Here is a 24948-nt window from a genome sequence, read left to right as displayed (position 1 = left end):
GCAGGCGCGGGGGTCCCGGGCCCTTCCCGCCCTTCCCTGAGGTGATTTTGCCCCCCGCGGGCGGTTTGTAACCGCTGGCGGCTGTCGCCCCTTTCGCTTTGCCCCCGTTTGGCTCGCTGTAGTGCTTTTTATTTTATTTCCGTGCTGGAGCAGCCAATTTAATTGGTTAAGGAGGGTTGGGGGGAGGATTGTCTTCTCAGCAGGCAGAGGGAGGTGTTTTCCGCGCATCAGCGGAGCAGAAACCAGGTCTCGAGTCCGGTCAGGTGGTGCAATTATTATTACAAGCTGGCAAATTAAATTTAGCGTGCAGTCTCATTAAAGACAAATATTCTGGAAATTAAATTAGGTCTCAGGATACGGCCGCCTAGCAATAATACATCTTACCTCGACAAAAAGTTTGGAGTTGACTTTCCACGACTAATTTCTCGTCACAGAGATTTGCAAAGCTCTGCCAATTTAAGCATCTTGTCATGCCTCTTTAGGATAGTCACATAATTACCGGAACTCCCATAATTTGAGACTCACACGAGGCCAAAAGCTTCCTTTTAGCAACCCGAAGTCTGTTTAATCACGAGTCAAGCTCTCCTGACAACTTAAGCTGCAGTTGCTTATATTGACCAAACTCCCAGTGCTTTAATTTTCACAAATTTACCAGCAGGTTTAGTTTCCGAAGAGATCTGTCATTCCAAAGCATGAATTTAGGTCAGCTTTTTAACAAAATCTGATCTATGAATACAAATGCCATAAAATATTTCAACTTAGTATAGAAACAAGCAGTTTCTGGCTATGCTAGTAATATAAATCAGAACTGTAATTATTTTTTTAAACAAGACCAAAAGTGAACAATTTCTCACATCAACACATTAAAAGCATCAATTCTTTGCAGACAAATAGCTTGTTTAGAAAAAGAGAAGAGATTTTGCTTATCGTTGTCTCAATATAACACGGGAAAGTCTTGATTTCAGGCAATGGTCATTTTTAAGTATTCCTAAATAACTGCATAGAAAGACACAATGGGGAAAAGCATTATCATTGGAACGTAATAATACAGGCTCAGCATGATAACCAGCTTTTATTTTTTTACATACAAAAATTGAATTAACAGAAGACTTACATTTTTTTTTCTTGGATTCCCTTCTCCACTTTGATATCTATTTCCAAAATGTGTTCCAGTGAAATACAGTGGGGTTCACTAGATCACAGTGATAACTGTTAGGTAACAAACACGAATCAAAAACCATAATTTAGGTTGAAGACAGTCTTTTTAAACTAAAATCACTCTACCAGAACAATTCTTACTGTGTAATCGCTTTCAGTATTCCTCGAAGAACTTTGTAACTCATTAATTGTTGGCTTTCTTTTGGAGGAAAGCAGGGTCCACGTTCTGTCACGTATGCATAAGGAAATCTAAGCACCCAGAGTCCATCAGCTGGAAGGGTTATTTCCTGTTTCTCAGGGTAAAATACAGGGCAAGGTGGTGGCCCTGGCTGAACCTGAAAACAAAAAGGACATGGGTAGATAATTAAACATCATTAGAATAAAAACTTAAGAGCCGACTGAATCCAAGGAAGTCTGTTAAGTGTCTAAGTCTCACCTACAGTCAAGATCTTACCCACTTCAGCACATCCCAGGACACCACTGTGCCACTACCATGAGCCATCCACAAGATCCCACTTCTACCATTGACAAGATGCTGAATTTACGGCTGCAGATGTGGCTGTCATTGGTAAAACCTCAACACAAACACAAGCCATGCCCCTCTGACGCACGCAACACTGCGTTAACAGGGGATTTCCAGTACTGTAGCACAGATGTGCCTGAACCGTTACCCAAACCCATGTGCTGAAGGATTTCAGCAACATCTAATATAGGTCATGTATAATTCATATCAGAAGATTGAGAAAGCCTTATTCATATGAGCAACTGACGTGTGGAACCTACAATGCACAGCCTAACAGATTTTCCAACTAAAAACACACCCTTAGGAGTCGTAAAGTGTGATATAGATGTAACCTGGGAACAGAAAAAGAAGGATCAGCATAAATAAAACCTTCAATTCTTGCCTCAGTTCCAAACAATAACGTGATAGATTGCTAATGGCATTAATTTTCTTCCACTTCATCCCACTCTCCTCTAAAAAGATAAATTGAAACGCTCCCTAGGGAGTAAGATGGCTGACAGTTTTCACACACAAAACCTCAGAGATTAGTGAGGCAGGAGGACAAGAACAAAACTAACTGCTGCACTAAATTGCATGTTTTTATAATACTGGTGGAATTTTGGCATTGGGAGTCACATTTCAGTCAGTATTCTTCCTTTAACTTCTGGAAGAAACAGGTTCATATCTGAGTAGTTGAAGGTTTTCCATAAAAGAAGCCAATTCTATTGTTTTGTGATTCGATATTAAGGAGCGTGTAGCACTTCTCGAACAGCTCAAAGGGCTGCAAGATGTTCCAAAACTGCTTCCCCTCCCACCACTCATATGGAATGCATTCAGTACTGACTCTTACTCAGTGACAATACCATGCAGTGAGCACCGATATGATTTCTTGCCATATTCTAACAAATAATGACCACCTCTGTACACGCTATTTCATATAGCAGTAATTGAGGGATGATACACCTGCCCAGATGTTACAGCCTTAAAAAAAAAAAAAAAAAAGCATAAATGGAGTTTTTTCTCCATTTCTTTGATATACACTTGAAATTGGGAAAAAAAAACAACATCCAAGTCAGGGGAAAAAAACACTTTTTCACCTCCTAAATTCAAATGGTAACAAATAATGATAACAAATATCAGCAATGAATCACTGCTTTTCTCTATGACTTTTAAAATCATTAATTTAATTCTTCCACAGTCATTGCTCACTGGTCATCTTTTTTTAAAAAAATTACATTTTTTCCCAATCTGAGCAAATGTTATTAATTCATTCTTGATAAAATAAATATTTTTAAAAACTTACTTTATACGAAGTGTAAAGCTGGCATAAGCCAATCTTGAAGTTTTAAAAAACACCTGTTTACAAACCAGATATGTTGGGTGCTTTTTCCAACTACCACTTTGGAGAACTTGACTGAATTTTTTTGGTGTTGGAAGGAGCTCCTTGTAGCACCCCGCTGACACCCTTTGCCTATCACCTTTGTGCCTTCCAGTCCTGTAACGCTCAAGCTTCTCTCTGCAGTGACCAGATTCCCTTTTCCATTTCTTACCTGAGGCGTTAGCGTTATTTGCAGTGGAGCATCTGGAACCACCACAAAGAGTCTCATGAACTGGGCGTAATGTGGCTTGAGCCCTCGTCCCTGAGTCGACGACAGGATGTAGAGCGGCATGTCGGAATTGAGGGCTTTGATGGCGGATTCCTTCGGCCCCCCGCCCATCACCTTCATGACCTTATCGGGTCCTGAACACATGAACCTCCTGCCACGTGCATCTTCGTATTCAAATCCTACAAAAGCTCGAGCGATGTCATCTCTCCGTCTCCCTCTTCCCATCACAACTGAGCTTCTTTTCGCAGGGACAGCCTTGTTAGGTGCAGGCCAAGAGTTGGTATCTAAATCTCCTTCGTCTTCAGTTCTCGTCCTGATGACAATGTCCCAAGGCATTAAATAGTTTGTTCCCGGGATAAAGCCTTGTTGGTCTAGGCCCGTGTGGAAGTTATAAGCCTTAGCAGGCCCCAGCTTCACCAGAGACCAACTGGAGAATTTGGGCAAAAGGCCCTTGGGGCAGTTGGAATGGAGCATCCCAGGGAGGTACTCGACAGTGGATGCCTGACGATCTACCAGGCTCGGCCTTTTCTCACTTTTGGAGTCCCCACTCTGCCCGTGGCTTTCAGCATTGTCCCCTCCAGCCTGGGCGTCAGGCGGGTACGTGCCCAAGCTGCCCGTCGACTGACCCAGGCTGAGGGCCAAGCTCAGACCTGTGCTTTCTCCCTGAGTCTGAGGTTCTTTTTCTTTTAGTTTCTCGATCTCGCCTTCCGGAGGAGCAGGCGAGGACTCGTCCCTAGCAGGTGCCGGATCAGGAGTACTTGGCTGAAACACAGGAAAATTGATGTGCTCCAGTTTCCCACAGCATTTTTCTTCCAGAAGCTATGAAAAAGAAAATGCAGAAAAAGAAAATTAACTTTCTAATTTGTCTCTGGCACAAGTGAGTTCGGAGCCACAGCATGCAGCAGGTCCAAGTAGGGTTCAAGAGGTGTGCAGACTGTGAGAATCAAAGGGGCAGTGGAAGTACAGCCCACACACAATGGGCTTCAAATTCACGGGAACCACTACACACGAAGATGCTCCTGTCAGCACAGAGTGGTATGGGCTGAAATTGCCCACACAGCCCATCACGCACAGAATTCCTGCTCCCAAGAATCTCTTCCTCAAGCAACTTTTACGACTTGATAAAGTTAAGAGGAAACTTATCTGTGGCCACTTCAGAATACAGATTTTGCTGATGAAGCAAAAGCACTGCTTGAAGCAAAAATAGAGGCTCAGTAGTTACCTGGTAAAAGTCATAATTTGCTGCTTTGATATCAAAGGGGTCGTCCCGAGGAGCTTGTTTCCTTCCACAGTTGCAGGCACCAGTGGAACGAGCCCGGCTGTTGTGGTACAGGATTGGAGGATTTCTGTCTGCTTCTGGCTTCTCACCTGAAAGGGAAATCAAACAATCCCCAAATTAGCCACTAATTCAAGAGATTCTTTGGTTCCCTTCATCCACTGCCTCCTCCTTGCTATACATGTACATAAAATTATTTATCAGCATCTCCTTCTCTCTTTCCCGCTTTTTATACTAAGTTCCAGTGTAGATTTTACTGCTCAACTGAATCTGCCTTGCTTTTAGAAGCTTCCTAAAAGGCATAAATACTTCTTCAGCCTGCAATACCTATTTCAGTTTCTATCCCTTGACTGAACTCAGTCAAACTATTAGAAAGAAGGAGGTGGTGGGCACTTTTACTTTCCTGGAGATATTTTTTTTCAGTTCTGTATCTCGTTAGAAGAACTCCAGTGTATCTCCTTCAATCAGCAATACAGAATCAAAGTTACTACTAACAGCAAATGTGTTCCTAAACATTGCTCAATATAAGCGGGGTGGTGGTGCCATTCCAAATCAGAATGGTCCCTCCTGGCTGTGAGTGGGCATCTCAGCAGGGGCAACACCGAAGCAACCTGCACAACAGCTCTGCTGCAATTAATGACGCTCAAGGAAGATGAAGCTTTAGCGGTGCCAAGCTTCAGTATCCACATCCTTCCCATGCTTTCACCTTCCATAAACACGCAAGAGCTGGTGCTCTTACCCTGAGACATTTTAAAACAGGCACGAAATTAAACCACGAGAATCAATCCCAACCGAGCTTCTTTACCTGCTTTTGGGAGCAGATGAAACTTGTGCACGCAGTGCTGGTCAGTTAGGCTGCGCTCCTCGCACAGCTGGTGCCCGTTGCTCCAGAACTTGTAACAGTCCTCGTTAAGCTGCATGGCGTACTTGTGGAAGGCCGGGCCACGCGCGTGCTGGCTGTACACGCGCAGGGCCTGCGCCAGCTGGTTCTTGTGCACCGTCATGGTGTAGTTGTGGGGCAGGTTGGACTGATAGGCGCTGTGGGCCATGGGGAGGGCTTTCTGGCAACGGTTTTCAGAGAATTTGGTGTCTATGTCTAAATAGCCTTCCAAGACTTTGATGCTGCCCATGATTTTGGAGCTCAGTTCCCCGGTGAGAGAAGTCGGGTCGTCGTCTTTGCCTTCGATGGTCACTTCGTACAGCTTCAAAGCCGCAGCGACCCACTTCTGGTAGGTCGGGAGCTCAAAGTGAGAGGGCTGCGGGTTCCTCCCCACGCTGTCGTCAAAGCCCTTCTTGCTGAGCACCAGCTCCACGTGCTGCCACAAGAACTCCTTGAGGGTGCAGTCCACCAGCTGCCCAGAGGAGCTGGAGCTGCTGCTGCTGCTCTCCGCGTAGAAGGACAGCTGCTGCCTGCCGTGGCGCATCATCTGGTACCTCCTGGGTCCCGACAGCGTGGGAGCCAGCAGCGAGTCCGTCTCCCTCATGGTGCAGTTGCTCCTGAGCTGATCGAGCAGCATGGCCACGGGATCCTCGCCGTCCTGGGCCCCCCCAGCCACGATGTACACGAAGGCCTGGTTGGCAGGCACGGTGAAGAGGCAGTTGATGCTCTGGTTGGTCAGCACCCTGCTCTTGCGGAAGATGCGGTAGATCTGATCCTCCAAGGCGTGCTGCAACCTCCTCTTGGGGGAGTGCTTCTTGGGGGGCGGCTTTTCCAGGTGGCCGCAGGGGTCCTGGCCCCTGCTCGGGGGGGGATCCACCTTCAGGGCCCCGTTGAGCTGGAAGAGGAAGAGGAGGCGCGGCGGGCAGGGCCTGCAGTTCAGCTTCCACTCCTTGCCGACCGGGCAGTCCTTAATGGCAGCCTTCAGGGAGGGCAGCACCTTCTGCCGCAGCCCGTCCAGCGCCCGGAAGACGCGGTCGTAGGTGATGTCGAAGGAGCAGGTGGGGTGCACCAGCAGCAGGATATGGCAGACGGAGAAGAGGTAGAGGAGGCTCAGGCAGTGCAGCTTCTCCTGGTGCTTCCAGAACTCATGAGCCTCGGCGTGGGGCAGCGGCCCGGGGCCTCCGGCCGCGCTCTCCCTGCTCTCTGCAGCCGCCAGGTCCCCGCAGGCCTTCAGCAGCTGCGGCGTGTCGCAGATGGAGGTGAGCACCAGGTAGAGCACCCTGCTCTCCTGGCTGTAATACGCCTGCAGATCGTTGTAGTCCTTGGCCGCCGGCTCGCTCTCCGTCCCAGCAGCATCTCCAGCCTCCTCGGGGTCAGCCGGCTCGAAGAGGGGGAAGACCTGCCGGTCGCACACGGTGCTCACCAGGGCCGCCTTCTCGGAGCACAGCTGCAGCGCGGTCTTCCCGAAGATGCCGACCACGCACACCTCCTCCTCGCCGGGGGACGAAGGAGCCGGCCCCGGCCCCGGCCCCGCAGCCGCCGCCGCCGCCCCTCCGCTCCCCTCGGCGCCGGCCGCGGCCGCCAGCAGCAGCTCCCGCAGGCTCACCGGCCCCGGCAGCGGCATGGCCCGGCTCGGAACGGCCCCGCACGGCTCGGATCGCCTCTGCCCTGCCCGGCCCCGCGCCTGCGCCCAGGCCGAGGCGGAGCCTGCGCCCCGCAACGGGAAGCGGAAGGAGGCGGCGGGGGAAATGCGGGCAGGGGGTGAGCCCCTCCGGGTGGGTTGGGGGTACAACCCCGGGGCAGCACGCAGGGGGGAGCCGCAGTTCCCGAATTGCCTCCTGGGGCCTTTCCTGATTGTCCCCAAAGGCTTGGGACAGCCGCAGAGGGCTGGCAGCCCGTGCTGCTGCTGGGACACCGCAACCAGGGGCTTAGAGGCACAGCAGCCTTAAGGGTGGAAGAGACCTGCAGGAGCATCTGACCATCACCCGGCCACCAGTGTCCCATAAGGTCTCCCCTGAGCCTCCTCTTCTCCACGGTAACCCCCCCCAGTTCCCTCAGCTCCTCCTCAGAGGACTTGTGCTCTAGGACCTTCACCAGCTTCGTAGCCCTTCTCTGGACACGTTTATAGGGTCTCAATGTCCTCCTTGTACAGAGGGGCCCAAAAGTGAATACAGCACTCTAGGTGCAGCCTCACCAGAGCAGAGTACAAGGGGACAGTCACCTCCCTGGCCCTGCTGACCACACTGTTCCTGACACAAGCCAGGATGCTGCTGGACGTGCACAAAGTGGTGGCTCTCTGGAAAGCAGCCTCAAGGTTTGGTGAAGGCAAGTCCTTGTCCTGAGCAGAGGGAAGCTGTGGCACTGGCACAGTGTGTCCACCACTAGTGGAAAGCTCATCTCAACGCTCTAGGAGCCATCCCCTTACTGCCTTGAAGCAGCGTAGTCGTGTAACACAACAGGTGATTGGACACCAGCCCGGAGTGACACATAAAAGTACTCGATACACTCTTAATCACAGCATTGAATTGTCTGTGGGAACATGTAGGCTCTCACTTTAATAACACTGCTTAATTGCTTCTTTGAATTTATATAATTACCATCAAGGTCCTTGTTACAAAAAATGTAAAAGCAATATTGAAATTCAATAAACAAGCACACATTTACATGACAAGCAGAATCAATGCCAGGAACATTACAGTCCCTGCTTCAGCAGCAGCCAGGTCTCAAAAATCTCAGGATTTTTTTTTTCCTTCATTATCAGAGAAGATGGAACCAGTCTGAGACACATTAGAAATATGTTGCCTTTAAAAAAGGCAGATTTCCAATAGTGTTTTCAAAATGCCCCCTTCTCAAATGTACTGCATTTACTTACAGATTCACTGTCTGCGTGACATAAAAATTGAATTCAAGTGGCTTCCTGACCACAAACAAAAAAATACACTGTTCCATGAACCTACTTCTGTTCATCAAAGCTGCTTGCAGCACTCAGCCGGGCTGGCGAAGGACTTTTTGGATGAGCCATCTGGTAAAACAAGAACAGGGTCAGATCTTGGAAAACAAACTTAGTACTAATTGTTGCTGAGATAAAATATAACGTGATTCTTAACTGACATTTCATAAAAGAAAACAGACACAGCCAATCCTCAAGATGTTATTAACCCTCAGATTTTGTTCTCCAGGAAATTGGAAGTATGATGTTGGAGATAGCACTGCATGCATGAGAATGGCCATCAAAAAAGCAACTTTTCTTCTTCGCATGGTCAAATAACCAAGGATGGGCAAGAGTATTTCCATCCTGCAGTTTCCTTACTGTTAAAATGGGAATCAGTAGAACAAGCACCCTTATTTGTGGGTACTTGGCACTTTTGGATGAGAATTATGGGGAGATTACCTAACGTATACCAACAGCACTGCATCATAGGAAAAGAGTCAGTATGCAACTGTATGGATTTTAAGGCCAGCTCATCGTTACAGACATCACAACTTGCCTGAAATTTGCGCCGTAATGCCTGTGTCATTATTGGTGTCAACCCGGTCCCACACTCAATGTTTTCTTTGTTTAGTGGAGTGCCACCCGGACTTCTGAAAAGATTGGAAACAAAGGGAATTAGTTGTCTAGTTAAATTAGTTCTCTAATTTTATTTAGAAAAACAAAACAAGAATGGGACTTACCTTTGTATATTGACCTTCTTCAGATGTTTTCGAAGATCTAACTGATTTTTAGGTGGGGTACTACTGGAAAAAGTGTTAAAATGAAACATTTTCCACTGTGTAAATAGTGTTCATCATTGTTCTGAACAGAAAAATCTGTTCTGAACAGAAAAATCTAAGAACAAAGAAAGGAAGAAAGTGTCTTACGTTAAGGAGTTTGTAATGTGAGCTGATGGCTTGGATTTAGATCTCAGACTAACACTTTGTAAATCTGAGACTGTAATTAATGCCCTGCGTGTCTTCACTGGTGATCCTGCCTGAAGTTAGAAAAGAAATGTTACCACAGATAGACTTCAGAAGGCCTCGCTGATATGAGATCTATTTAATATTGATATTCTGAGAGATTTCTATGCTTAGGGTTTTTATGCTTTTTTGAATCCTGAAGATTCTGATGCGTCTTGGACAAAGATAGGTTTATTTAAAGAAACAAAACTGCAAACAAGATTTTAGATAGGCAAAAGAAGGTGCAAATATACTGCTATCACAGACATAAAGCTACATGCCCTTAATGTAAAATTAGACCTGTCCAGCACATCATCTGACATTAGTCACTTGATTTCTTCATTTCAAATGCCCACATGTAGAATTAGAACGATTCCTTAAACCTGATCACTGAGTTTTTGCAAGAGAATAATTAATTTATTGAAGAATTCTATGAAGTGCTAAGACAAGCACTGCAGGAAATACACTGATTCCAGTGCAGAGCTGCCTCAACACACCATTTATCCACACGTTCTCTGGTTTACCTTGTCTGTTCTCAGGTTGCTCTCTGTCTTCTTTAGTTTTACGTTCAGGAGGTCTTTGAGAGTGATCTGCATTGGCACATCCTTTTTTTGTGACGGCGCCTGAAAATAAAAGGTGGTTGGAAGGGCAGTTAGGATCAGCAAGTGACCCATCCTTCACGATGACGCGTGTTCCTGATGAACTGGGTCCCAAGAACCCAGCCACGAGTGCAGAAACAGAAGAACCTTCTTACTCCCTACCAGAAGTGCTTTAGAGCCATTGCCCCGTTTGAGGACGAGAGGTGCTGGAGGCAGTTTTGGTGGGGGCAGCGGTGGTGGTGGTGGAGGAGGAGGAGGTGGTGGAGGGGGCGCAGATACAGGCTGTGGCTGTACTGCAGGAGGCGTGCACAGGGATGACAGCGGGCCCATCTGCGTTTGTGCGGGAGCACCCAGTGTTGTTTTATTGCACTTTTGACAAATTGAATTTTCTGAAGACGAAGTCACAACTCCATTCATCTGAAAACAATACAAATAAGCAAGAGAATATTAAATCCACTAATAAAAATTGGTAGAATTTAGTAAAGCTTGTGGATTCAGTTGATCCAGAGAGATGCAGATGCCCTCTTAGGATGTTCACCAGAAAACCAGTTCCCTTTAGCCATCAGGTAACTGCAGCTTAGTAATGCTGAATGTGAAGGAGAGGTGAAGCACTCCCCGGTGAGGAGGTCTTGATTTTCTCCTCACTGACCACAGATCCCTACACAAGCCAACATTACCTTGCCCCACAGGGATCAACACTGACCTGGAGCATTCCCTGTAGTCTGGAGAATTCAGTCTCCAACTTTTCCAGCTGCTCTCTGAATGTATTTAGCTCCCTTAAGTAGATTTGTGATGGAAATATTGTCTCTTTAACCATCTTAAAACTCTGAGCATAAAAAGAAATAAATATTTTCAGTTATGTTTCCAGATACAGAGGCCCAACTACTGATGAAAGTTCTGTCACAGGGTCTTCTCATTGAGGTCAACAGAAAGGCACTGCAGGAAGATACGGTTTCACCAAATAGTTCCTTGGCAGGAACAACTTTCTCAAAAAAAGCCTTTTAACTTCATCTAGGAATTCTAAGGTCTAATTCACATTGGAGCTGAAAAGTGAACACAGCCACCTCTGCTATTAAAGAAAGACTGCAACTCCTGACACTGCAAATCCTGCTGATGCTGCCATATACAAACTCCAATTTCAGATATGTTTTTAATGTTTATAGCAGCCTTGGACATAGTTACTCCTTCAACAATAAACACAGTATATATTTAGATGTTTCAATAGACATAAATAAGTTTACAGCTTACTTTTCATATTTGACATATCTTGCATTTGAGTTCTAAGGCTGACCTCACACATTGTCAAAACCCAGAAAAGCAGAAAACTTACCTGCGCAACAGTGTTCTGGCACCAGCAATACCAGAACGACACCGTTGTTGTAAGAGGCTTTACCACACTTCTTACACTGGGCAAGGCTAATGACCAGCGTGAGGATGGGTGGCTTGGGACAGAGGGTGGGTCCGGCGGAAGGTCACCTGCTGACCTGGGACAGAATAGTTCAGAATGAGGTCATAATTATACTTATATTATAAATATTTTTAATTCCGGTCTTTGAAAAAGGTAACAATGAGCAAGATAACAGCAAGTAAAGGATAAGTACTAGCAACAGCAGGGGTCAGTGTAGTAAACACAAGCACAGAGGCCAGGAAAGGCTAGAAAACGCTGAAAAGTGTTCCAGCACCAAATAGATCATAAAAAAAAATAAGTATTTCGAATCTTAACTGCTTCTACACGTTAAAGCTAAGGACAGATGGAGCAGTAGGGGATACACGAGCTGACGCAGCCCCACAGCGCGCAGCCCAGGCTCTCAGTGGGCTCCGGACGCCGTTCTGTTACCTCAGCTCCGTGTATCAGCACAAGCAAAGACGGGACGCAGAAATTAAGTTAAAAAAACACAAATTTAGCCAAAAACGGAGCTCCTTACAGCGGCGCAGCACAGCCCGAGCCGCGGGGCCCGGCGGCACCTCCTTTCCCTGTCAGGCGCCGTTTCGCTCTGGCTCTGGCTTTCCGCCGACGCCTGCACTTGGCCATTCCTGTCAGAAACGGAGAGATTATGGTGAAAACGTGGAAAAAAAAACCATGAAATTTGATGTGGAGACGGCAAACTCGCCATATAAGGAGCGAAGGGCAAACACGACGGGCTATGGGGGGGGGGGACCCCCCCTCACAAGTCCCGGTCCCCCCCCGGCCGCCGCTCACCTCACGGCCGGCGCCACCGATTCAAACCGGGCCCCGCGCGGCGCGCAGCCAATGGGAGCGCCGCTCTCAGCCGTCCCCTCCCTTTCCCCCCACGTAAGCCGCGCGCTGATTGGTCGCTAGGAGGACGCGGGCTCCCTCCCCTCAGCTCGACGGGTGAGGTGAAGGAAGATGGGGCGGGGGAGGGGGGGAATCGCGGGCCTGGCGCTGCTCCGCTCCCGTCATTGGGTGGAAGGGTTTGAGGCTGACCAATCAGAGAAAGGATGGAGGTGGGACGGGCCAATGGGGTGGAAAGGAGGCGGGCAGGAGCACAGCCCCCGGCCAATAGCAGCTCAGCGCTCCCTACGCCAGCCAATCCCCGCCCTCCCCCACTCCACCCCCCCCTCCGTCTCGCGGCGCTCCCTCCGCGAACCAATCCCCGCCCGCCGCTCCCCGCGGCGCCCAATCAGCACCCCCGTACCTCCGCCAGGGTTTACATCCCCTCCCGCCCAATAGCGACGGCCCTCCCTCAACGCCCAACCAATGGGAGGCCGGCTCCGACTGACAGCTGCCCAATGGCGAGCCCCGTCTCTCCGCGGCCCGCGGCGCGGGGGGCGGGCATCTCCTCCGCCGCCGCCTGAGGAATGTCAACTATTCAACATGGAGACGGCGCTCGCCAGGCTCGAGACCATGGTGAGGCCGGGGCGGGCGGCGGCGGGGCCGGGGGGCGGCGGCCGAGCCCCGGAGCTGCCTCCTGAGGGGGAGAAGGGGGCCGCGGGCCTCGGTTTGGGAGGGTGGGGAAAGGGAGGGGGGGGTGGGGGGGGGCGCGGTCCTCGTAGCGGCCGGGTTGGGCCGGGTTGGGTTGGACCGTTCCATTCCGCTGCCCCCCCCCCGGCCACGCGCGCGGAGGGAGGGGGGGCGTGGAGCGGCGCGCTGCTGGGCGAGTCCATTCCTCACAGCGCGGGGGGGGGAAGGAAAGGAGAAAGGAACGGAGGGGGGGGGGGGAACACACAGGACTCACACCTGGGCTGGCCCATTGTCCCCGCGGGGGGGGGGCGGGTTGGAATGGGCCATTCCATAACGTGTGTGGGGGGGGAGGGGGGGAGTGGAGGTTTCCCGCCCAGCGCTGAGGGGCTGAGGGGAGGCCGCGGGGCCCGACCGGGACCGGGACCGGCACCGGGGGAAGGGAGCGGGGGGGCGGGGGGAAGGAGCCGCCCGCAGCGCCTCGCCCGGCCGGGACCGGCATTGCCGGGCCGCCCGCCCTCAGCACCGGGCTGCCCGGGGGGCTGCGAGGGGCCCTGGCGGCTCTGGAGCCCCGGGGGACTCCGCGATGTTGCTGAATTGCGGGGCCTCAGTCCGCGCGTGAGGTAATTCTCTAAAACCCGGTGCTCCTTTGTGGTGATTTTTGTTGTTTTTTTGTTGTTTTTTTTTTTTGAGACTTCCAGGAATCGTTGGAATTCCAAAAATGTCAAAGTTGTGTGGTTTCAATGGGCTGTTAGGTGCGGTAATTGTCAAACCAGAAAGGGCCTCGTCAGGAGATGTGGGAAAAGACGCTATTCGCTACAGACACAGTCTAATTTCTACTTATGTGGTTGGGGTTTTTTTTGTTTGTTTTGTTTTGTTTTTGTTTTCCTGCCTTCTGGCAACCTTGGTTTTAATTTAAAAATAAAAAATAAGAAAGAGTTTATCAGTACACACACCATTAAAGGGGAGAAAAAAAAAATCTAGGAAAACAGAAGGAGAACGTGATGGGGAACATTGCACATCAACACCATCCCTTAAGCTGCTGTGTGCAAGGCTCTCACTGATACACAGAGCTGGTGTGCTGCCAACTGCTCACTTTAAACTTTTAGTTTACTTTTTAACGTTCTTCAGTCACTTTTCTCCAGTACCAGTGTAGCACATCCCCGAAAGCATCAGCAGCAGCTAAGTGAGGGTGGCCTGAAAAGAAAGAAGGGGCTGAGCGTTGTCAGCAGAGGATTCAAACCCTTACCTAGTCCTCAGGTTAATTGCACTTTCAAACCACAATTTTATTGTGAAGTACCCATACTTTTTGAGGTTGTTTTTGTTCTCCTGTAGTTACAGACCTGTGGTAATCATACCAGACACTCAGAATAACACGTGCAGTGTTTGATTTCAGTGACATGCTGCACTCTTGTCAGAGCTCTGAAGTTGTTCCAGTGGCAGATTCAAAACCTCAGCCCTGCCCACAGCGTGTGCTTCAGCTCCCCGTGTCTTTTGTTAGTTGTTGCTGTTTTAAAGCCCAGTTTGAGTAATTTTGTTTTTCCTTGTAACTTTTTTTTTTTTCTGTGTAATTCTGCTTAGAAACACCCAGGCTAGCTGTGTGTTTGTTGTTATTGTAGTAGGTTTTGGTTTTGTTCTTGTCGTTTGTTTGCTTTTCAGAGTGTTATGGTTTATTTCACTGTTTTAGTGAAAGCTATGCTTTTAAGTTGGACTACTAATTCCTCACTTTAGGACATGTAAATAATTAAAAAGGTATTTTGATTAGTTGCCCTTAAAGTTAATGGGGTGTTTATATATGGCAGTGGAAGGAGATGGCAATGTGTCACTGTCTGATGATCTATGTTACAAGTACACCAAAAGCATCTTGCACTGACGTGTGGAGACCTCAGTTGGGTCAATTATCTGCACAGATGGCTCATACAAACTTCCAGAGGTTTGTAGATTCTGGCTTGGTCTTTCCCCCTGTCCTGGTTATCCAAAACCATCTGGGGAATCCATTTGAAACCCAACTGATTTTGAAATGTACCCCTTAGCCTGACATTTTTCTGTCCGAGTCTTCTGTTAAGTCCTTCCTGCAGAAGGTGGCGTCCCTGGCTGGATCTCTCCCCAGAAGTGAGATAAAACAACACTTGTATTTCCCCCAGAGGTTTTGATATGCATTTCCTGAAAAGTTTCATTTTAGTCTCATGGAACCAGGCATAAACTCTTGTGTAGGAGCTTAAAAACGATGTGAATGAAAATGCCAGGTAGTCTTCAGTTCTCTGAGGCTAGTGCTCAAAGTACAATAATAATAAGTGTTGAATGACCCACAACATCTATAAGACGAGCTTCATTAGGAGACAGATTGTAAAGCTGGCTCGTTAGCAATGCTTTCCAGTATGCACTTCAGTGGTGTGCAGCGGAAGAAACTTGAGTTTGGTGGACATTCCTTTAGTAAAACTTGATACCAAATGGATAAAGGGGCAGATGCCGTGAGAGTGCTTCGGTCAGAGCGACTTAGTTAATTCCTATGACTGTATTTCTGTTGCAATGGACCTCCTCTGTTCTCTGAGCGGTGTCTGTCCAGTGCCCTTTTTATGTTGTACTACTAGTGATCGTACACAAAGCAGTGCAATGTTAAAAGGGCATTGGCCAGCAATGCTATCGGCGTTACTCCCCGGGTTACGGAGCCGCGAGTCCTAAGTCGCTGTTATGTCTGAGACCAAAGGTGCTTTGAAAAACAACTTCAAAGTGAGATTGTAAACTTTTTATTTTTATTTTAGTCACTGTCTCCTAGTTGTTTGCCAAGGATAAATGTGAAGTGGTATTTTGTTGAGGGATTTTTGAAACAGCAAAGATCCCATGGCTTGCTGTAGCTGAGCAAACCAAGCTACCAGGATGACTATGAGGAGTTCCCATGACAGTGTTCCCACATCACCCAATTGAGGAATTTAGAAAAATACTGTTGCCAGCAGCTGGCTTCAAGGATGGGATTTACGTGACTGCTAATAACAAAGGGGTTGTTTTCTTGCAGGTGGGGTTGTTTTCTTGCAGTTGTTTGTCTGAGTGCTTTTGACCAATAATCTTGTGTGAGACACTATCTGCCCCAGTTAAGTGTGCTGTAGAAGTCAGGCTATTCGGGCAATAAAGGGGAGCATGATCTGAACATTCTGGTGTCTGTCGTGTTTTCGGCCGTTCTTCCTGCAACAGTATTTAATGACAAATCCCATCAACTCTGTGTGCGTGTCCTTAGAAGTAAGTGCCCTGCAAAGAGGAAGGAACACTGTGTAGGATTCTTACAGCCTGCAGGGTTTTCTACAGTAATGTCCTAAGTTGGCTCAGGTTGTTCTGAGTGCATCAGCCGTCAGCCATCTCTCTCCTCCCCGTTCCTCTGTTCCTTGCGTTTTCTTATTAAGAACAGTAATTTTGTCAGACCCGCCCAGTCCCCAGCCTTTGTATATGAAGTTACTGGTTTTATTAAAAAGAGAAACAGCTTTATGGAGATGCATGAAGTACACCCCCAGTTCATGGTCCTCTAACAGGCACAAGGTAACCCCAGTGATAATTTATACCCATGGTGTTTGGAAATGAGGGTGTGTTCACGTGCAGTTTAAAGTGACCGAATAAACTCGTGTGTCCATAAAATGTTCTCTGTAACACAGTTTAAGAGCATCTGTCTGATAGAGGTTTACCATTTCCACTTGCTATGAGACAAACCTAAAAAGACATAAACTTTGAAATGCAGTTGCCAGTTAAAAGAGCACCAAATAGTGCAAAAATGAATTTCTGACGGATCTGTTGAGCATTTTGTTGGGTGTTTTTTTTTTTTCCTCTTCTGGTCAGTGGAATGACAGTGATTATGACCAATAATAATGTCTAGAAACATGAAGGTTCTTGCATGTCTGTATTAGGACTGGGTGAATGTTGCCTTACCAAACGTCTGACCCACAGAAACAGCTGACATATTTTTTCCAATACGTATTTTGAATGTATTGATTACTTGTTTCGAATTCTTGCTGCTAACGAATGCTCTGACTTTATTGCACTACTGTACTTTACAGCTAGCAGTGCAATAGTATTGTCAAAGCATCTGAAAGCAGAGCATGCAGCAATGGCTTGAGAGTTGCCTCACAGTTTCTAACGCTTTCCACTAAGCCTATGAGTAAATTACAACTGTACATCACATAAAGTGCATTTTCTGTGTGACTGTTGTAGAGAATTCATACAAATGGTCCTGACCTATAACACTAAGGTGAGATTCTTGCAGGTGTGTGTTTCCTGAGATACAGCAAGAAATAAATAGTTATAAAATAATGCTTTTTTTTGGTCCTGAATCACAGTAGCAGCGTATTGTTAATGGCTTATTGTTATCCTGGAAATCTCAAATTATCAGTGTTGAAATATTCCAAGAGCAGAGCTTCATGGATAATTTTAAAAGCCACCCATATTTGTTGTCTGCATTCCCAAGAGTTAGCAGTCAGAGGAAAGAGGTGGAGAAAAGCAGAAAACAGTTGTTCTGGCGTGCCTGTCCCTAGAAGTGAAAAACAAAAAATGTTTGCTAATGGAGGAGCACAGGAATAGTTGATCCCTTAGGAAAAGTCTCTCGTGAACTCCTTAAAAAAAAAAAAAAAAAAAAGTAGTGTATTAACAAGCTTTATCCTTCCTGTTTTATCATGAGTGGTTACTAAAGGCTACCTCCAAAGCACACTGAAGTTTGTGGCTTTAGCTGTAAGCGCTGCTAGTTAATACTTTGGGGTGCAGTTAACAAACAGCCTTATTTTGATCCTAAAAGTCATGATGATTACTTCATTGCTAAGCTCAGCATAATTAGTGAAAGCTACTGTGAGCTATGTTATAAGCATCCTGAACTTGCTTTCATCATAGTCTCCTCCATGACTGTAAAATTGCCAAATGATTACATTGAGAAAATAATGAGTTTTTCTTGGTTTCTTTTTGTGAACTGGGAAAACTGCCTTTCTTTAGAGGAGAAGTCCTTAATAGGTATTAAAATCGCAGGCTAAAATTAATTAAGTAATAATGCTATCAGCAGACTGTTTTACAGGGCAATTAGATAACTCTCTGGTGGGTTATTTATCCTGAGGAAATAAAAGTGATGTCATCAATTTTATTATCTATTATCTATTTATTATCTTCTCTGGCTTACTGGGGAACAATAAAATGTGTAATGGTTGCTATAATAATCTGAGAGAATTCATTCCTCGTATAATTAATAACAAAATCTCTGATACACTTTGCTCTTCAACACTTATTCATAGTTTCTGCTGGATAAACAGCCGAGTATTATGGTTTAGCTGGGAGAATTTGTAATGTTTGAAAAGTAACTAGCCAAGGGAAAGCTTTATAAATTGATGGAATGTATATTAATGTCGGGGAAAAAATCAAACATCTTCTGCAACATGTGAAGATCTGTTGAGAAAAGATGCACTGTTCTTGTGTCTTGCTGTAACTTCGCTCTTTGGAGTACTGCTTACAAACTTGAGAGGTTTGGCACTGAAAGGGCACGTAATGCTGGAATGGGTGGGAACGCTGTCATGCGTTTGGGGAGCTGTAGGAACATGGGAGTAGCGGAAAGATATAAAGCAAACATGGTCTAATTTAGGTTAGATAAATATAAAGAGGCTACAGTCAGTAGAAGTGTGTGTATACGCTTGCTTAAATGGCACACGAGAGGAAAATGTTCATGTCCAGACTTACGTTTGTACCGGGTATGGCAAATGGGGTAATGTCTGCGGCTGAGAGCTTACATGTAAGGTATCGAAGTAATTCTGCAAAGTGGTTTCCTACTGCGTTGCTTTTTATTACCTGGATACTGTATAGCTCTTTGGATGACGGGTTTTAACTTATAAAATTACAGGATTAGAAGTCTCAAAGTTTATTGCTTTATAGTTTTCAGGCTAGATGAGTGTCAGAGTAATTGGCAACCATCCTCTAATGGAATAGATTGGAGGAGCAGAGGAGGCATCTGTCTTCTGCTTTCCTGAAATACAGGAAAGGCAAATGGTTGGGGTTTGTCTGCATTTCTTTTTAAATATAACGTGGCTAATCCTAAATATTTTAGTTCCAGAAGGCAGAATCTGATCTGGATTATATTCAACACAGACTGGAGTTTGAAATAATGAAAAGTCTTCCTGATAATCTGTCAGCAGAGGTAGTATTTTCAAATTAAATTAATAACTTTTATTGCATTCTGCGTGAAGTTGGTAATAAATAGGTTTTATTCTTTAATATGGAAACATGAAAGTTCTTTTATTTGATGTTTTTTTACTATAATGTCTTTCTTGCATCATACACCAGGATAACTGGCATAATATGAATTTAGTGCAGAAACTGTGAGAAAACCCTAAATTCTTGGTATAGTGAAGTTCTCCCATGTTTCACTCTGAGAAATGAGAAGTGTTAACACCTAATTTTCACAGAGAGTGTCCTATCTTGGCTATAACTCGTCCTCAGTGGGAGACCAAAGATACACTTGCTAGTCAGCAGTGACTAAATACAGAGCTGGGAATGGATGAGAGAAAGATGAAAACAATAAATGGCAGTATGTAGAAGCCTTCATAAGTAAGTCCTTGCCTCCATGTGTATTGTGACATAGTGGAAAAATAATCTTTTTTTTATGTATAAGTCCCTAATTTATTCCAAATCAGAAAAGCTATTAAAATTCACAAACACAGTAATGTTTTTATTATGGAACCACAGAGTTGTACTGGTTTATTAACACCACCTATCGTTTGTGCACATGAAAAACTAAACGTATGGGTGAAAGATACTCTCAGCTGCACTTTTCATTGTAAAGGGTTGTTTCACGTTATATTCTTGTTTTTCTGACTCCTATGCTTTTAAATCTTATGTGGCAGCATGAATTTTTTCTTCTTGAACAGTTTAAATGTACCTTTAATTTCCACATAGGAAAACCCGGTTACTCTCTTAGAAGAACTCTCGGTGGTGAAATCTCGTTATAAAACATTATGTATGCAGCTGGAAAAAGTTTCCTTAGAGCAGAAGGAATCCATGAACGGCATCCGTGCTGCCCTAGAGAACACAATGAAGATGGTTCAGACACTACAGCAGCACGCTGATCTTCAGGTAGCAGTCTCATTTCAGTAACTCGGCTCTCATGCCTGTAAATGCCCATGCGTTTGTGTAACCTCTGCGTAGATGTGAGTGGTTTCGCTGGAAACTCTTAAATGTATAGGCTTGTAGAAAATAAGAAAACAGTTTACCAGAAGAAATGTTTGCAAGATCAAAACTATTTTTGTAAATCACTAACCTGATTTATCACTCATCAGTTAAACTAGTGGTATTTAGTCTGAATTAAAGTTATGCTGTAAGTGGATAGTATAACGTTTGAATAGTTTCACAGCTGTGTCCCAGTCCTGCAATGACTTCTTTTTAAAAGTAGCTACCTTAAAGAAATTAGAAAGAGAAACCAATTTTTGAAAAGCTTTTAAGTGACAAATGTTTTTTCACTGTCTAAAATGCGTAAGCTAAAAATACACTGTAATGTATGGGTGGCAATATAGTTAGCACAAAGAAATGTTTCCTCTCAGTGTGATAATGCCTCTGAACTCCCCCCAGCATTTTTGTAAGTGGTCTTCAGACATTGCTGCATTACAATTTTGAAAAGGTTGTGATAGCATTGCTTTTGTCCCCCTACAAATAAGGTGATTTAGATGAAAAATGTTAATTGATAATGTAGAGGCAGAGATAGGATTGGTGTGACTAAAGCATTCTCCTGGATCTGAGCTCTCCCATCAGCGTTCTGATGACAGTGCCCTGACATTGTGTTTAATCTGTCAACAGATCTAGACAAGGTAGTGGTAAGTCTCTATAGAGAAAACGTACCATATAATGATTTAAAAGACAATAATTATTATGTCACCAGAAGAAAAAATATTTTCTCTCTCTGTGTTCCAAGGATGCGATGCCAAGAACAATTTACATATAGGATTTTGTTACAGTGGAAGACTGTTGTGTCTCTAGAGTTACGTTTAGACTTTTTAGCTAATGTTGTACTTAACTATTTCCTAAAAAAAAAATTGATTAAAATGTTATGGAGAAACTTAACTCTTCAAGTGAAGTACTTCTTTATATGGAATAATACATTTTATTTTCATTGAGTTATTTATACTACAGTATTAAAGGAATATTGTGATTAGGTTTTCAGAAATACTAAGCTTGTCAACTTGCTTTCATTTCAAGCAACGTAGGAATTTACTGTTAGTTTGCATGTGAAACACTGAGTTCATTTGTAAATATCATCACCCTAGGAACTGGAAGTATCAGAGTTCTTGGTATCTTTTTATTTTCTAGCGCTCACCTCTGTCAGAAGAAGAACAGACTGCAGCACAGCAGTTAACCTGTCAGACTGTTAAAGAAATGGAATCGCTAGCGGAAGAGGTAATTAGGCCACAGAGTGTCAGTATTCCAGAAACCATTAATCCTGAGTAGCTCAACTCAAGTCAGAAGGGCTGTTTCTGTACCTTAATATCACTCAATTGAATGGAGTTTTTCAGAAGTGAGCTGAAGTTCCTCACAAATCTTTCCAGCTTTACTGTGTACTGATTAAGTTGATGATTTAATTTCCTGTGAAATCTTAAATAAAGTTTGGAATACGACCAGCAATAGTTTAAGTGTATTCTAACTGTAATGTGATAGAACATAAATCTAAACGAATACTTGTTAAAAAGTTGGATATTCTCCCAGAGCTTCTTGAGGCACAGAGTCTTAGTATAGTTATCTGCAAAGGTTTGGCCTGGATCTCATAATAAAAGCAAAATAGTAAACAAAGTTAATAGAGTATAATGGTCTCGATAAATGCTCTGTTTTTGTCTTTCCATTATTCTGAAGCACTTAAGATATAGCTGGCATAAACAGCCCCAGTGCAAAATGTAGCTATATCCTACTGCTGCTGAGGCCAGTTTAATTGGTATTGTTTCCTATGTTGTCAGTGAGTGTGTTTTGAAGATATTCTACAAGTTCTCTGAAAGGCAGAAGGAATGGAAAGCTGCCACAAAGGCCCTGGGATTTTTTGTCAGTGCTGTATTTATTCTCTGGCTGAGGAAGGCTGGGTTTAGCTACCTTTTGCTTGTCAGGACTGTCAGCCTCTGAAGGTTGCCTGAGAATAGGAAAGCCATTTTTTTCCGTTGCTGCTTGTGCAGTGCTTTTAACTACATCGGTACTGGAATGCAAAGGAGAAAGCTGAAGAAGTTCATCTGACCTGCATATGAATCTTGTTCCTATCTTCAAACTTATTTTATTTGAAACCAGGATTTGTTTAATGCCTCAGATTCTGCTGTTTACTGCAGTGGTTGCAAGACCCTTGGTTATCCAATGGTAAAATGTAATTGCTAATACAGAAATGAAAGCGCAGAACCTGCTTTCTAAACTGAACTCCAAGAAATCCTAACATTATCTCTTGTTTATTTTTAGCCATTTTGTTCAGGATCTGTAGTTCCCAGCTCAATTGAAGGTAAGTGCAGGAAGAATTTTCCACTGTTTTTTTGCTTGACCCTTAAGTCTGATTCTCCCCACCCCCTACACCTAGCCCCAGTAAGTAACCTTTGGGATTAATACTAATCTCTCCTAAGACTTCCATCTCTAATATTGAACTCTAATAGTTCTCTGCTATTTAAACATATCAAGTTATTACCCAGAATTCAGCAATTAATAACTTAAGCTGTTGTACTTTCTGAAACGGCAGTTATGCCTTCAAATAACTTTACCACAGGGATAACTGTACAACAGGGGCAAATCTCTCAGTCAGACCATGTAGACCTATTTCAGTGTTTTCTTAAAAAGAAGTTAAAGTACTGTCTTGTCTTTGGCCTGATTTCTGAAGAAAAAAATACCTTCTATTTTCATTTTTTTTAGAGTCAAAATTCAAACCGTTGACTGAGGAAATGCTTATGTCCGTACCAAGGAGTATCAGAAGCTCTGTTAAACTAGCAGACGTGAACAACTTGTACAGGGAGCTATTTAACCACTTCATTGTAAATAAGAACAGGTGAGACTTACAGCCACTCATTACTAAGAATTTTGTAAGTTGTAAAGAAATTCACCATTTTCAAATGAAACAAACAGCTAGTTAACCATTTGTTGCTCTGACTTTGCATTTGATTTTGCTCCCTGATGGCCTTCCTGGTTAGGTATATATCCCAAAGCATTAGGCCATCATACAAAACAGCCTAAATTTCCTTGTAGAAAAGTGGCATTTGTAATTGGATAATTTACAATACCGAATGTCAGGTTCTTCAGAAACAGGCTGTTTGTTTTTTTCAAAATCCTAATGGTAAAGGCTGACCCTGAACTCCGCCACCACCACCCCTTATCTCTCCCACAAGCCCTGACCCCTTCCTGGGATTAGTGCTGCAGATCTCTTGAAGGTGATGGCAAAAATGAGGAAGTTTTAAGCTCGGAAATTCTGTCTCTTTAATCCCGAAGCTGGGTTAGGAAGTGATTGTTCTTAGATTAATGCAGCACAGTAAAGTTGATGACAATCTCAACAAGTATGAGAATTATGGAACACTTCTTAAAAATCATTCTTTAAACAATATGGGCTTTTTAGCCGTTTTCTGACAGACCTGCTGTTTGATACCCTGTTTTGCTAAGCAGTTTGCTCTTGCCTTACAGTGCCGCGCTGAGTGTTTTGCAGATGAACAAGATGAATATGAAAGCCACTGACTCAAGAATACGAATCTTAAAAGAACTTGGTATTGTGGAACTTGACAGACAAGGAAATGTTAAATTAGTTGCATAAACGAATGTTTGGTCCGTTCTCATTTGACACACAAGCATCTTTGTCATAGCTCCTGAATTATTAGCAAGCAAGTATTTCTTTGGTGTCCGAGGTACAAAAACACTGTTGGAAAGTTGTTCGTGTATCCATATAGAAATTCTATTTCTAGTACTTAAAAATGGCAGAATGAAAAAATGTTGAGGTTGGTATTTGATCTCGGGTATTTATAGGATTTAGACGATGCATTTTTGGACAGTGTTGTTAACCATGGGACGTTTCCATATTCTTGTTTACATTCCTGACATTCCTGTTTTTAAGGCAAATAACCCAAGCCACTTAATTGTACTTATATTCCTGAATAAATGATGAAAGTCAAGGAGACGGGGCCATAGATTTATTACGCTTCTGTTTAAATGACTCCTGACCCTGAGCCCTGCCCTGACCCCTGAACCTGGCCCCTGACCCCTTTCATTTTCCTTTGATGTGAACTGGCTTTTTACAGTCCAGTAAAACTGTAGCCTCGCAGAATAGCTGAGGTCTGGAGATGCTCTGGTCCAACGCCCTGCTCACATCAAGGCAGGGCCAGCTGCAGCTGGTTGCTCAGGGCTGGGGCCAGTCCTGGTTTGAAAAACTCTGAGGATGAAAACTTCAGCACCTCTGGCACCATCTTGCAGTGTTTGACCACCCTCACAGGTTTTTTTTTTTCTTTCTTTATTTATTTAAATCGCATTTGGGAAAGGAGGATATCTAAGGTTAGTAAAGTCCTGTAGATTTTGTGAAATGATAGCCAGCAAAGTAGAGAAATTTAAATTGGTGCCTACAGGATGGGGAATGCTCCTTTCTCAACCTGTTGGTGCCCTGGTCAGTCTGTTTGGAGCTTGTTGTGAAGAAGAGCAGGGTCTGTGTTGGGCAAGAGGACCGGGGATACCCTGATCGGATGCTGTTGAGGGCCGTTTTACCTACAAAGCTGCTCTCACTTCACAAACTGCTTGAAGCATCACAATCCTATCGATCCCTAACTGCTAGGCTTGCTCTTTACTCCCTCTACCTTCAGCAGTGCTAAAGTTCTGCTAGCACAACGTGCTCCAAGTGACCTGTAAGCGGGAAAACAAGCCCAGCTGGGCCAGCGCCTGCTAAAACCACCTGTCCTCAGGGCTGCGGTTACCCAGATCCATTCCCAAACCCCACGCGAGATGCGGGCACCCACCCGTGCAGCCTCCCGCTGCCTGCCACCGACTCGTGGGGCGTGGGGGGCAGCGAGCTGAGCCCAGCGGCTGCCGCTGCTGCTCACCCCCAGGGCTGGGCTAGGCCGGACAGCGGGACCCCCCATTCCCACCC

General features: G+C 45.1%; 3 protein-coding genes across 6 annotated transcripts; 1 reads left to right on the top strand and 2 right to left on the bottom strand.

Annotated features, from left to right (window-relative positions):
- Window positions 1-553: 553 nt before the first annotated feature.
- Window positions 554-7096, bottom strand: SMG8 (SMG8 nonsense mediated mRNA decay factor). 2 transcript variants are annotated; one of them, XM_082776598.1, is made up of 5 exons: window positions 5349-7096; window positions 4490-4635; window positions 3211-4086; window positions 1300-1493; window positions 554-1209 (listed from the first exon to the last, which is right to left on the bottom strand). In XM_082776598.1, the coding sequence occupies exons 1-5, from the start codon at window positions 7045-7047 to the stop codon at window positions 1152-1154; spliced, it is 2973 nt and encodes a 990-aa protein (XP_082632724.1). In that variant the 5' UTR covers window positions 7048-7096; the 3' UTR covers window positions 554-1151. The 2 variants fall into 2 exon arrangements, with proteins under 2 accessions (XP_082632724.1, XP_082632725.1); XM_082776599.1 differs by having other exon boundaries at window positions 554-1493.
- An 874-nt stretch (window positions 7097-7970) lies between these two features.
- PRR11 (proline rich 11) lies at window positions 7971-12004 on the bottom strand. Of its 2 annotated transcripts, none has more exons than XM_082776101.1 (9): window positions 11881-12004; window positions 11286-11439; window positions 10659-10781; window positions 10118-10372; window positions 9881-9979; window positions 9282-9391; window positions 9096-9158; window positions 8912-9005; window positions 7971-8445 (listed from the first exon to the last, which is right to left on the bottom strand). In XM_082776101.1, the coding sequence occupies exons 1-9, from the start codon at window positions 11985-11987 to the stop codon at window positions 8377-8379; spliced, it is 1074 nt and encodes a 357-aa protein (XP_082632227.1). In that variant the 5' UTR covers window positions 11988-12004; the 3' UTR covers window positions 7971-8376. The 2 variants fall into 2 exon arrangements, with proteins under 2 accessions (XP_082632227.1, XP_082632228.1); XM_082776102.1 differs by having other exon boundaries at window positions 9096-9155.
- Window positions 12005-12767: 763 nt separating this feature from the next.
- Window positions 12768-24013, top strand: SKA2 (spindle and kinetochore associated complex subunit 2). 2 transcript variants are annotated; one of them, XM_082776454.1, is made up of 7 exons: window positions 12768-12824; window positions 18934-19023; window positions 19782-19958; window positions 21186-21272; window positions 22305-22344; window positions 22746-22878; window positions 23505-24012. In XM_082776454.1, exons 1-7 carry the CDS (start codon window positions 12792-12794, stop codon window positions 23629-23631), a joined length of 687 nt encoding a protein of 228 aa, XP_082632580.1. In that variant the 5' UTR covers window positions 12768-12791; the 3' UTR covers window positions 23632-24012. The 2 variants fall into 2 exon arrangements, with proteins under 2 accessions (XP_082632580.1, XP_082632579.1); XM_082776453.1 differs by lacking the exon at window positions 12768-12824 and adding an exon at window positions 17068-17106 and having other exon boundaries at window positions 23505-24013.
- The last annotated feature ends 935 nt before the right edge of the window (window positions 24014-24948 follow it).

This window comes from Aythya marila (genome assembly GCF_965140915.1).
Source record: "Aythya marila genome assembly, chromosome: 20".
NCBI classification, from domain to species: Eukaryota; Metazoa; Chordata; class Aves; order Anseriformes; family Anatidae; genus Aythya; species Aythya marila.
Note: the sequence above shows the minus strand (reverse complement) of the source record. Positions and strands in the feature narration are given on the sequence as shown.